Source organism: Petaurus breviceps, unplaced genomic scaffold, assembly GCF_028583685.1.
Source record: "Petaurus breviceps papuanus isolate PSGF00001 unplaced genomic scaffold, PetGlider_PUasm1.0 176, whole genome shotgun sequence".
Taxonomy (NCBI): Eukaryota; Metazoa; Chordata; class Mammalia; order Diprotodontia; family Petauridae; genus Petaurus; species Petaurus breviceps.
The window spans coordinates 8,221,506-8,235,258 of NW_027185771.1; the positions used below are offsets into that span (position 1 = coordinate 8,221,506).

General features: G+C 46.7%; 1 protein-coding gene across 1 annotated transcript in view; it reads left to right on the forward strand.

Moving 5' to 3' along the window:
* SLC7A5 (solute carrier family 7 member 5) overlaps positions 1–13,753 on the forward strand; it is a 59,389-nt gene that overhangs the window by 24,154 nt on the left and 21,482 nt on the right. Inside the window, exon 2 of the mRNA XM_069085591.1 lies at positions 2,137–2,262. Coding sequence (XP_068941692.1) covers positions 2,137–2,262 — 126 coding nt within the window. The remainder of the gene's footprint in view (positions 1–2,136; positions 2,263–13,753) is intronic.

Here is a 13,753-nt window from a genome sequence, read left to right on the forward strand (position 1 = left end):
ATGGCAGACTTCTCCAGTATCTGGAGGTTCTGGTGCACGTTTGGTTAGAGATTGGTGACCCAGCAGTCAAGACTTAGTGCTGTGGAGTTAGAGGGAGGAGTGTCTTAGAAAAGAAGAAGGCTGTCATTAGGAAAAGATGAAGAGGGGCCAATGAGGAGAAGAAATGAGAAAATGTTGTCATGTTTGGAAGTTAAGAGATAGAAACTTGGGAGAGGACAGTTTGAGTAGAATGATGGGCTTGGAAGCTTGAGTTTACTTTTAAGTAAAAAAGCATAGCCAGTAAGAGAGAGGAGAGAAATCAATCAGATGAAGACTTGAGGGGAAGTCAATTTAAGTATAATTTTTAAAATTGGTTTCTTTGTCACCCAAATTTCTACCTTTATCTCTTTTCCCCACCCCCTACCACAGAATCATACCAGAGAATATATATTTTTTAAAGAACAAAAGAAAAAGGGAAACAAAGCTTTTTTTGCCCGCTGTATCATACTCATAGACTTATTAAGTTTACAGTCCACTAAAACTCCCAGATCTTTCTCAAACTTTCTGCCCATGCCTCCCTTATCTTGACTTTTTGAAGTGAAGTATTCAAATTTTTTTACATTTATTCATAATAAATTTCACACTGAATTTGACTTTTTGTTATAAGGGGCAAAGTATTTTTGAAGTAAGGCTCTCATAACATTCCTTCTCTCTCCCTCTCTCTCCCTCTCCACCCCCCTCCCAGCTTCAGATTTGATAAGCATTTGCTATATGCATGTATGTAATTGAATAACTTCCAAAAAAGGAGAGTGAGGGTGTTTTGCCATAACAGTTTCTTGATGTAGCCATGTTGGTTCTTGATCATTCTGTCCTTCACTAGATGTTGCCTAACCCTTGTTTTTAATAATTCTAGAATTTGGCTGGAGAGAGGAGCCAAGTTCATTGACCAATGGAGTTGGCAGATGCTTATCTCTTCCCCTTTCTAACATTTGGGATGTTTCCCCTTTCCCAATCCTGTAGGACCTGTCCCACTCTCTCTGATCTTCTTGAGGTCACTGACAATGCCTTAGCAATCCCATCTAGCTGGTTCTTTCAGTACCTTTAGGGTTCATTAGGTCCTGGGCAGCATGCTGTGTTCTCTTACTATCTCCCTATTTATCTTGGATTTCAGCTCCCCAGTAGCCATCTGGGTTGTGACCTTTTCTGTCCAAAGATGATTAATCTTAATAAAACTTGGAGGTTGAGCAGCTCAGCCTTCTCTCTGTTGTCATTACCATGAGCCCACCCATGCCAAGCAACTGTGCTCACTGTGGTCTTCCCTTTCTTCCTCCAGCCCCAGTACGTGTGCCAAGCTTTATTTATTTAGCCCCCTGGTCTTGGTTCCTACTAGCCTTGGCCACACTTTGGGCCTGTGATAGATAGCAGTGCTCCGGGCAGGAGGACTGTAGCAGCAAGCACCCCAGCACCCCCAGGGTGGCTGCCAACACAGGTTCTTAGATCTGCTTTTCTAAAGGAAAGCAACTCAAAATGCGCTAACAATCTTGCTTTAATCAATCAAACATATATCATTTACCTAGTTCAGGGAAAAAAGTCAACACCCAGAACTTCAGAGTATGCAGACAGAAACATTTCAAGCAGACAGGCCGACTGTCCAACCATTACATCCATACCAAATCACAGTTACCAGAGGGAAGCATCCACATCTGGGTTTTTCAAAGCCGGGGGGCTCTCAACGGCTGCCCAGAGTCTTGACCCACTGCCCAATCACAAAGCACCAAGGTCTGAGTGTTCCTGAAAAACAAGCCTCCCACCAGAGGCTTCAGGTGCACTTAACCGAGGGGCAGGCATTCCTGTAACTAGGACCTGGCTCCTGGCTTGCAGCAGGCAGTAGGTGGTAGCCCCAGAAGTCAGGAGGGCCACATCTGGCTGGTGGCTACAGGGATGGAGACAGGGAGTGAGGCAAGAGCAAAACCCAGCTCTTGTGGAGGGGTCACAGGGCCAGTATTGTGGGCACTGCTGCTCTGAGGTGTGCCATGCCCAGTGCCCACTGGGTGCCAGCCCCACAGTGGGGGGTGGGGTGTATTCTTTATATGAGAGACTTTGTTATTGTTGCAGTGGAAACTAACCTTTCTTTGTTTCTATCCTCCCCCTCCCCAGTGTTACTTACAGCGGTGAATTGTTACAGCGTGAAGGCTGCCACACGGGTCCAGGATGCATTTGCTGCTGCAAAACTGCTGGCTTTGGCCTTGATCATTCTCCTTGGCTTCATTCAAATTGGAAAGGGTAAGTACAACCCTGCTTTTTATTTGTTGATCTTTTCTGTTCCTTACATCATAGAAGTATCATGTACTCCTCCCCCCCAGTCCCTCCCTGAGAGCCATCCCGCAGGACAGAGTATTCACAACCCCGCTTTCATGAATAGATTTCTATAGCATTGCCCTTCCTCTTGAAACAGTTAAGTATAGACGGTGGCATGAACATGGCTAGGATTCAGATTCAGAAACATTTTATAAAGACTGACTATGTGAAGCCCTGTCTTGTTTTGTGGGGGGAGCTAACTCCTGTACACAGATAAGTGTGATAAAAGGTGGTGGTGGTGGCAAGGGGCAGGGGCAGGCTTCCAGACAGCACTCTACAAAAACCCTTTCAGCTTCTCCCCAGGATTCTTGTGGTAGGTGGGAACCCAGTGCACGAAGGGTGGTGGAGTGAGATGAGAGTGTAGGAGGCTTCGAATGCCAGCTGCTGAGGCACTTGGCCTATGGCTATTTGTTGGTTGATTGGAGGTAGACATTCCAGTCCTGAAGTCCCTGTCGGAGAGGCCAACCACACACAGATGAAGAGACAGCCACACTGGCTTCCCGTGCAAAGTGCCAACAGTGTGTACAAGGGGAAAAGCCCGGTGGTCACTTGGGAGAGAGCAAGATGACTAGGTTGGTCACAGAGGGCTTCATGGAGAAACTGAGTCTTGCTGGACAAGTATGATTCAAATAGGGATTAAGGAGAAGGAAGGACATTGTGGCAAATGACTTTGTGACCCAGTCCAAGTCTTTTGTTTTATAGATGAGTGATTTTCTAAAAAATCACAGAGATAACTTTAACTTAGACTTTAAATTATTTATGCTTTCAGGTTTATAAAGCACTTTTGTACAAACATGTGAGGTAGAATCCTAAGAAAGGGACTATGGGGGCAGCAAAGTGGTACAGAGCACTGGCTCTGGAGTCAGGAGGACCCGAGTTCCAATCTAGCCTCAGACATTTATTAGCCGTGTGACCCTGATTGCCTCCCAAAAAACAAAACAAAAGGACCATAGATGCCGTCTGAGTCCAACCCCTTATTTTACAGATGAGATTGAGAGAAGCGAAGAGACTTTTGGGTAGTCACAGCTAGTGACAGTAACAGTGGGTATTTGTGCTCTTCACTCTTATGTCTTGGGAGAGAAATCTGGAAATGTCTAGGTAAGTAGGGGCTGGTTGTGGACTTGGAGGTATGAGTGCTGTCAGGGAGTGGAGAGCCAATCATGGTCACGCTCTGATGTGACTGCTATCGTAGATGGAGAGAGCTCTGAGATCAAGGACGGCCAACCCCAGGGTTGGTCAACCAGGTCAACCATGACCCCAGGGTCATGCATCTAGTATATTTCTGAAATAAGATTTGGACTCATTTTGTCAGCTGGCGTGAAATGCACCACACTTCCTGCCTCTGTCTGATGACATCATTAGTAGTTATCACCCGGAATGCACTTGTCTACATTGAAGAAGAGTCCATTGGTCTGATCTGACTATCTGTACTTCAGGAAATGTTGGCTTGAAGAGTTTTATAATGGTCGGTTGGCATTGACCCCTTGTTATTTGTTGTGATCAGATCAACAGCAGGTGAAAACTTCAATGGAAAAGAATTTTATTTAATTTGAGAGCATATGTTTCTGTAGAAAGGACTACCATGCTCCTTTCTTCCCCTGTCTTAATTTTTGCCTGACCTTTTAGCAAAATTGCTGTTTCTGTAGAATTCCTCCTTCAAAGATTTCTGAAATACTCTCTCTTTGCCCCGGTTTTTGAAAGTTCTGCCCCCCTTTCTCCATTCTTTGCATTTTGTATACTCCATGTGTTGCTTGTTGACTCACTCCCCCTTTGCAAGCTGAATTCCTCTTGTTAGTCTAATTTGATCATTGTGTTGATAACCAACCAGAGAATCCAAAATTGACCTGAGGCAGAATGAAAAATACATGTGTTTGTTGTATTTTGATCAGATGTGATTTGTTAACTACACCTTGCACGTAGAAGGATTTGACCTACGCCATTGCCATCTCTGGGCCTGAACCTTCCTGTTCCCCTTGGCCCCCGACCTTTAAGTCCAAACTGACAAGAGCCTTAAAACCCTTGCCTTCACCTTGGCTTCAGAGAGCTCACCTCTTTTTCCCCATGCACAGACAAGTCTGTGAATCCCAGGAGTCCAGGCTGAACCAAAGAGTTTTCCTGGGGGACCCTGATGTCAGGTCATCCTTCTTCTTTATGGCATCTTTACCCAAGCATAATTTGAATGTGCCTCTTAATTGTCTCTTAGTGGTTGCATAGTGGGACACCCAACAGGTCCTTCAATGTCCGTGTCTTAAGTGGGCACCTTTTCCATTGTACCAGATAGTCTGGAACCATGGCCTAGGAACAGACACTCACTCCTCTCTCTGTGACCAAGCAAAACTACCACCAGGGTCCTTCCAGATGAGAAATGGGCCAGCTGTTCAGCCTGGCTCTGGTTTTTTTTTTTTTTAAGAACCAACTAACCTGTTGGTGAAAGTCTGTATTATGTAGTTTAAAAAGAACAACCAAAAGCTACTATTCGCTCACCCAAGAGGCTTTTTATTTCATAAATAAAATTTATTTGTTTTGTTTTGTTTAATTCTTCTTTTGTGACTAGTTTGCCTAGAACAGGGGAGATAGAAGATTCTAGAGAACCTCAGTTGTTTGGCTAGATTTTATTCTAAGGGATGGTCTTCATAATTGTCTTTGTAGCTTGTAGGGGACAGAAGGATCTATGACCTCAGCCAGAACCTGTCAGATGCTCTTTAAACTCTAATTTCCTCTGCTTCAAAATGAAATGATCTCTTAAAGTTTCTTCTCACTCAATTCTGTGAAGGTATTCTTCATTATACAGCACTGGGCATTCTGATTTCCTTTGTAATGACTGAAGACTATCGTCAAATGTTATGGCACCCTTTTTATCTCCATTTTAAGCTAGTGGAGGATGACTGTCTGTGGTCCTTTTCTTGAACTTTTTTCTGTGAACATTATATAGCCTCTGGTTCATAAACTGTAGGTCCTAACTGACATTTTCCTAGAGTTTACCCTTGATTCTTTGCAGTAAAAGTAGCTACATGGATGCTTTCCTCTTGCAGTCCAGAGACAGTGACCCAACTGGGCCTTTTGCCAGCCTTTCTGCCATTGATATCCAGGACAGCTGACTTAGGGGGCAAGAGGTTGGAGGGAGAGCTTTTGTCTAGGAGCTCTTTTGTCCTCTAAGCATGTGGGTGAGAGTGGACACCATGAGAAATTCTTTTCCCATGCAGGGGAGGCAGGATTTGGTAGGTTGTGTTTTTTTGTGTATGTGTGTTGTTCAATCCTGGTTTAATTTTAGGACAAAGGACAACTTTTATCATAGGAGGAGAAATCATGGCCCCTGGGTTTGCTGAACCTGACCATTGACTAATAACCATTGTTGTAGGAAAACACGTGCCAAGTTGAACATACTTCTCCAATAATTTGGCCGCCTTGAACTGCGGGGGAAGTGGAAGGGGTGCTTAGTTCCCATGACATTTTGTTTCGTGGGTGAGTGAAGTTAAATAGCTTTTCTTGATATTGCTCTTCTCATTTCTTGCTTCTGCCCTCTCTTTCTGGGTTAGTGCCACCAACACCCCCAAGTTTGTATTTACATGGACCATAAAAAGAATTAAGAGATTTCCACTGGCTGCATTGTTGCTTCTTGAAGATGGGAAGGCTTTCTTTTCAAGCCTGTTCTCTTTGAGATCCAAACACAGTAGAAATTTGTTACTAATGAACCAAATCATCTGTTTTGTCTGCACCATTAGGGGGCTCAGTGTCAGCTTTCTCCATCCTTGGGAATGAATTTCTAGACTCATACCCATGACCCTGACCCCTAGAGATGTTTGGTGAGAATTGTGCAAATGAAAGTCTTCCATCACCGAGAGATGGAACTGTTTCGTTAAATCTCTAAGGTTCCTTCCAGCTTTAAACTTGTAACCCCATGGTCCTACATCCCAGTTTTGACTTTTGGGGAAAGCTTTGAAGTTTTCCAAAAAAGAAGACCTTTATCTACAATATCTGTCCCCTACTAACTGTAAACAATTTTGAAGCGTTAGAGTAGGAGGAAGAACTTGGAGATGTCTAGTCTAGCCCTAGGTTCCAGAGAGTGGGAAATAAAGAGTTATGGTACTATAACTGATAAGGGTATGGGCTGGAAGTACCTTCATCTCAAATGAGTAAACAGCAGTCTGGAGATGAAGCCACCTGACCCACAGTCTCCAGGAAACGGGACATTTCTCCACACCTCATGGCATTGCCATAGCGGCCTTCTTCCCTGACCTTTTGAAAAGCCACATAGCTTTTCCCAAACATTTCCAGTGGAGCGGAAGTTGCATAGGAGTTATAGGTGGCTGTAGGGCTAGAAACCAGGTCTCTGTTCTTTCCACCAGCACCTTCTAGGCTTGGAAGGAGGCCAGGCTTCCACCTCCAAACCTGGCTGCCTGTTGCCTTCAGAAATGAAGGCAGCTTCTCTCAGCATCGTTTGCCTTTGTATCTGTTAGTCCAGTCAGCTTCCTCTGAGGCTCCAAGAGAGGAGCTGGCCCAAGCTCCCCTCCAAACTCAGCCTCCGAAGCCCTGAACCCGAGAGCATAGCTTTCTATAGAATTTCACCCCGTGCCTCTCCCATTGTGCACTCTTGACTGAGGCAGGCTCTGATCTCTGGAGCATCTCTGTGTAAAGTCCCTGCCCTGGACAAGCTGCTAACGTTGTCAGGGGAGGGAAGGCTCAGTTCTAATGGCCAGTGCTAGAGGACAATGTGTGGTGAAGAGTTGCACTAAGTAGATGCTCATATCCGAATCAGAGGAGCTAGAATTCCAAAGCCATATCGGTGCAGAGAAGCTGGAAGGTTAGTGTCTGTCTGTTGGCCAGGAAAGCCTCTTGGGTATAGGGTCTGAGCCTTAAGAAGGATTTCACTGTCAAAGGAAGTAGGTCATGCCAGTTACTCCTGTGGCAGCGCTGCTGAAGGATTCTCTGTAGGGGCTTAGGATGGGGTGGGTTTTCCCATTGAACCCTCTACTGCATGGCAGTTAACCAAAGAACTTGTGTAAATAAGGATCAGGGGGAGGGGAAATAAGCATGAGTCTGAATTTGACTTCCAACCACCGCACAAAGTTTGTAATTAAAGCTGGCTGGCCCTGGAGTCCTCCCATGCAACTGCTCCTGGTGTCTGGCCCGGGGAGCAGTGTGAGCTATCTTGGAGGTGTCTCAGAACAGGGTCAGACTAGGCCAGTGGCAAGCTTGAGCCAGGAGCATTTCAGTTCAAGGCATCTGCGCGCTCTGGGTTAATATAGCGATTGTACTTAATTATACGTACCATGGAATCCTTTTTGGTGGGGGAAGGGAGGGAGCTTTTTTTAAAGGAGGGTCTGAAAACAAGCCTGGGTTGTATACTGTTCTTTCTTTCCAAGATTCTCTGGCAGAACAATTGTCTGGCAGACTATACAGTGTATGTGGGACTGTTTCTTGCCCTTTTTTGAATGAAGGCTGAATACCCTGGGAGAGTGAGAATCTGACCCCAAGCAGAAAGGTCACATGGCCTCTTGTTTCAGGCACACATAAAAATCCCATAGTGGGAAGGCTTGTGATTCAGCTTTAGGGATGGGGGCTGGACACGTTTTAACTGGTTCCTTTTTGATCTGCCATATTTTGTGTTAATACAGCATCTGGAATAATAACTTTTCAGAAAATCACATGCCTCACTTGTGTGGAGCCCCCAGATTAGATCAAAGTGATGGAAAGTTGGCCTGTTGCCTACCCCGTTTTCTGGCCCACTGGTGCCCTGTGGCTGTCAGATGCACTGAGAGAGAACGTCAGGAGGAAAGGAGTAATGAGGCAGCAGTCCCAGGGCTTCAAGGGGGAGAGGCAGGCTGAATTAAAGCATTAGGTGAACAAGACTGTTCTAATTTCAGGCTGATCCTGGAGAAATTTTGGGTTTGTAGTGAAGGTTAGAAAAAGCCACCAACAATTAGAGGGTGTGTGTTCCCCTTAGTCCTATGGAGAGCAGGCAGAGAGCCCTCACGGTGTCACACAGATTATCTTTTGTCTTCTCAGCCCAATTTCTCCAAGCCATAGGCAGCTGTTCAAGAGAGCTATTCAATTCAGATGGGACCATCCTTGATGGTCATGGACTTACAGCCTGCAGCTCCTCATCCATGAGGGTGCAGGGCCCTGTAGGAGCCATAAGAATTAGGGAGCCCTATTTCTCCTGGGAAGCCCCAGTGATAGAACGGTGAGGAGGTATGCCCCCCAGATTCCCCATAGGTAAAAGGAAGGGGCTCTGAGGTCTCCAGGGTCCCTATCGAAAGGAACCTTTTGTATCCATTTCATTACTCCATTAGTTTTTCTTACCTACCAGCCCTGGAAAGGGAGGAAGGGAAGAGAATTCTTTAGAGAGCCATCCTGATGGAACCGCGGGATTCGGGACTCAAATGTCTGCCTTAAGGGGAAGACTTCACTGACCTTTTTGTTAGGGGTGTCATGGATGGAGTGGGTGAGTTCTCAGCAGTTCCAGGATGGGCTGGGGGAGGGGATCTTTTTTTTTCAGCCTCTCAGATTTCATTGTTCAGAGCTTCACCCTGAGAAAAAGTGACTATAGGTAGAAAATGGTGGTCCCTCAGTAATTGCTGAGAAATTCCCTAAAGGGCCAACAGGAAGACCCAGGCCTGTAGGTAACCAGCTGCCTTAGTGGGCTTGATGTTGGGCTACTTTGGGATAAGCCCCATTTAATCGTTAGTGCCAATTACACATTCTGGAAAAGACCAAAACATACATTATTATCAGGTAGGTGTGAGCTGAGCAGCAAACAAATGCAACTCAGGAGTTTTTAATTAGTAAAGTAGGTAGAAAGAACTCTGGCTGCTTAGTAGAGGCAAATCTGGCTGCAAACCGCCCCCCCCCCCCAACGTGTTTATTTTTAGATAATCTTGTAGGGAAATTGCCCAGCTTGCTCATTGCCACTGTACTGGCAAAGGCAGCTGCAGGCCAGGACGACCAGACAGAGGCTGCTGACCGTAGTAGGATGGGGTGCAAATTCAGGCCCTCTGGAACCCCCTCACCTCTCATAGCCTTAAGGACAGACGAGCAAGATATTTCTAAGTAAATAGTAGACACTCATATATGCTGCTGACTGGGAGACACTTTGCCCTAGGTGCTGTGCAAAAGAAATTCAGTTTAATGAGAAAAACAGGATGAGCAGAAGAAAGGAAAGACACCAGAGCTTTTGGCCTGGCAGCTGGGTAGCAGTGTTTCCTCTGTGTGTGACCCTGGACAAGTCCCTTAGCCTGTCTGCCTCAGTTTCCTCAACTGTAAAATGAGAATAATAAACCCCTCCTGAGGATAAAATGAGATATTTGTAAAGCATTTTGCAAACCTTAAAGCTCTATAAATGCTAGTTATTATTCTGAATCCCTCAGGGGTAGAGCCTATCTTAGGAGTCCTGAGAGCGCTTATTCCAACATTAAAACTGGAAAGGACCTGAGAAAGCCTTTGGCCTGTTGTTCTCATTTTGTAGGGGAGGAAGCAGGCAGCGGGAGGCTCCTGCCTTGCCACCCACCACCTTGTCTTGTCCGCTTGGGCGCTTTGGTATGTGTTGAGTCCTAAGAAAGTGAGGGGCCGAGTCACAGCTAATAGAACTGTGGCATTAGGAAGGGGAGCCAGTCCTATAGCTTAACATTACAAAAACTTGTTGAGTGTTCTGTAAGGCATCACTGCAGAGGTCACTAGTTGTCTTGCTCAGCTGAATGGTGGCCCTCATCACCCTCCCTGAGTGCTGCTGTTGCCACACTGGCCTTCTGGCCATTTCCCATTGCCGGGCCTCTCCTCCCAGAACTACCTTGTCTGTATACGTATATGCATGTGCACGTGTGTTCACGCGCACACACACACCGGTTTCTGGAGGTCCATTTCTTCTGTCTCATAGAATGTAAGCTTCTTGAGGGCAGCAGCTGTTCCTTTTCTTTCCTATCTCCCAAACCTAACATTGCTCCTGGCGTGTAGTTGAAACTTAATAACTGCTTGTTGATTTAGAATTTCAGTCCCAGCTCCCCTTTTCTAGACACAGAAGCCAAGAGCAGCATCTTGGTGCTCGTTAGTGGCAGAGGCAGCAGCAGAAGCCAGCTCCCTTCCTAGGCCGCTGGTTTCCACATGGTATATCAGGAAGGAGTGATTGGCCCAAGCTCCTCCCACCTTCTACCCAAGCTTCAGCAGCACGGACCTCACGTGCGCAGACCGCACAGCACCTTGAGCCACAGATTGATCTTGGCTGGTTCCCTTCTCTGACTGTCCTGGGTCTGAGCTAACAGACAGACCAGCTTCTCTGCTAACTTGCTTTTATTCAGACTTGCACAAATCTGAGGACAGTGATTCAGTTTATGAAAGGGTTCCTTATGTTATAATCCCTTTAAATAGCAAGCTTCCTTTGGGTTTGGTGGGGGCCACTTTCTGGCAGGCCAGCCCCTGTGCACCCAGGCCTCTGTAAGCGTCTTGGCCAGGGCCTGTGTCTTTGTGCCTCTGGTCCTGATCAAAGCGCCTCACTTACTAGCATTTACTGGCACTTCAGTGTTTGTCAGATAACTTTAGCAGAATCCTGCCTTTGTGGGCCAAGTGGGAAGCTTTGTTCTAGTTCTTGCTGCTGTACTGGCCCCTCCTCCTCCCATCCAACCCCAGGACTTAGGGAAGGGGGCCAGTGAGCCCCAGCCCCTGCTGGGCATCAGGCCTTGGGAGACTGGAGTCACCAGGGGATTAGGGGATCAGGGGATTGGAGTCAGTTTTGTGTCACGTACAGCCAACCAAGTCCTGCCCATTGTCAGCAGCAAGCACCCAGACAGACACGTTCCGTCTGCTGTAGCCAAGAGAGCCAGAAAGGGCTGTGAAGGGAGAGGTGGGGGAGACATGGACAAGCAGGGAGAGAGAACAAGCTGGGACACCCTTGGGAGGGGCGGGGTTTTGGACCAAGTCATCAGTGAGACCTCCAGACAGTCAGAAAAAAGGAGAAAAGCCTGTGGGCAGGCTGTGCTAGTTGTGCTGAAAGGATGGAGAGGCTACCCTGTGTGCACTTTGAACATCAGCTTTCCTCTGAGGATCTCAAAGCATTTAAAGAAAGCATCCCTCTCCTGGAGGAAAATTCAGTCCTGTCATTAGGAAGCAAGACCACCAAAAAGCAGAGACCCTAGCTGACTCCGTTTCCTAAACTTTTTGTTAGTGTTTAGTTGCCGGTCTGAAACTTGAGAAGCTCTTGAACCAGGCTGTGAATGCCAGGAAATTCAGTTCTGTCTTAGACATTTCATTCCATGCCAGCCTTTCCTAGCAGCTGAAGGAAAAGCCTGTTCTTTGAGATCCCTGGAGAAAGAGTGCTGTTAGTGTGGGCACCACTAGGTCTTCACAACTGGAATCTCTTACTGATACTGAACCTGAATATTTTATGGTAAAATGTTAAGCTCATCTGTAACTGTCTCTGTCTCTCTGTCTCTTTGTCTCTGTCTCTCTCTTCCATTAATGTAGAGTATTGGCAGGGGAATAGGGAGGGGGTATCCAAAGAATAACTGAAGAGGAAGGATGGAAGCATTTTTGATAACATTTGAGCAACATATGGTTTATTGCCCATTAAGATTGAGACCATTGAATTAGGATTATAGCTTTAGGGCTGAAAGGAACTTCAGAGATCATCTTCTCTAGCCCCCTCCCCCATTTTGCAGATGAGGAGACTGAGGTCCAGGGAAGGGATAAGTGTCTTTCCCAGTGGCATATGGTAGTATGTTGTTCTGTCAGGGTTTGAACTTGGGTACAAATCTAACTGCCCTGCCCCCTTAAGAAGCTTCTCTTAAACCAGAGGTTCTAATTCATAACTATTCTCCATCGCTTAAAGAGGATGCCTAGAACCTGAAGGATCTTTCCTACCAGACCTTGGCCTGGACTTTGAAGGCATATTGGAGGACGCTTTCATTTCTGAGCCTCTGGTTATAAGGTGAAGGGCTGTGAGCTTTGTGCTAGTTTCCACACATTGAAATTCAAGAGTCTGAAAAGTCACCACCTTTTTCTGGCTGGGGCTGTGCTTGGATCTGAGTGAAGCTGCCTCCCCTGCCTCTCTGTGGCCTACCCAATCTCAGCCATGCTCAGACCCAGAATCCTGGCTCTCTCTCTCCTGGGGGACCCCTCATCACTCCCAGCCCCACTGGAGACGTTGCCTTGGTGTGCCTTCCTTGCCGTTGACCAAAGACAATGCATCTGCCTCTAGGGACTTACAGATATGGAAAAGGGCCTTGGAGCAAAGCAGGGGCAGGGGAAATAGCCCAAATGGGAGAAGAGCCTTGTTGAGATGGTCATGGGTCAAGGCTGCCGTCTGCTGCAGGAGCCACAGGGGATAAGTGCATAGGGAAGCCTGCAGACTGTTCTTGGGGGTTCAAAGGATGGGTAGGAAAAGAAGATTCCTGGGGGGCATCTGAGCCTCCCCTCGTCTCCCGGGCTGATCACACCCCAGTTCTGCTGATTGCCATGTGACCTTGCTGCCTGCCATGTGTCTCTGAGACATCATGTGGGGGCTGCCAGTCAGACATTAGTGTACCCCAAGGAGCCGGCTCTTCCTCTTCTTCAAAGGAGGTCACTTGTCACATCCAGTAGGTGCATGATGGGAGATATATGTCTCTTCCTCACTTCCCTTATCTTTGGCCTGCATTTTAGGCTGTAGATCAAAAGACTTGAGACCAAATAACTTCTGAGCCTCTAAGAAAAATAAATAAATTGCAGCAGTGGACAACAGCCCAGGAACTTTGAAAGTCTACCCTAAAGGTACTCGCTTCCCTTCCCACCCCTTTGGAGCCCTCAGCATTTGTGTGTGCATTTACCTGTAGGAAATCCTGTGCTTATCTTGGATGCCTGCTCAGGCTTCATGTTAGGGGAGATGAAAATTGTTGTAAATAAGTAGTCCTGTAGACCTTTTTTTCTTCATTTTAAAACTGTCCCCATGATCCTGGAATTTCAGATTGTACAATCTGTGACCATAGACAGATCTGCACTCCCAGTACAACTGGGGTCATCCGGTCCAGACTTTGTGTGGAGACCTCCAGTGAGGGGAGCAGCCCATCCCCCAGGACAGCTCTGATGAAGAAGAAAGATGATCCCCGTCTTTGCTTTTGCATCACCTCTCTTCCCAGATACATCCCTCTCCTGCCCCTCCCGAAGCTCTGTCCCCTCATGAGAAAGAATAAAAAAGAGAGGAAGAAACACCCACCCCCTGATGCCTAGACCCATTGATTTTTGCAGAGAAGGGGGTGGGTCGGAGGTGCTTTCTTGGAATAACTCATTGTTAGAGGCAGCTTTTCCTTGTTCCTGGTTCTGCCCTCTGGAGCACTACCAGCATCGATGCCTCTTCCTCATTACTCCTGGTTAGGTCAGTACCTGAGTAATAAGAGTCCCTGACCTGAAGAAACCTTGACCCTCCTGTGTGAGGGGACTTCGGGCTTGGGCC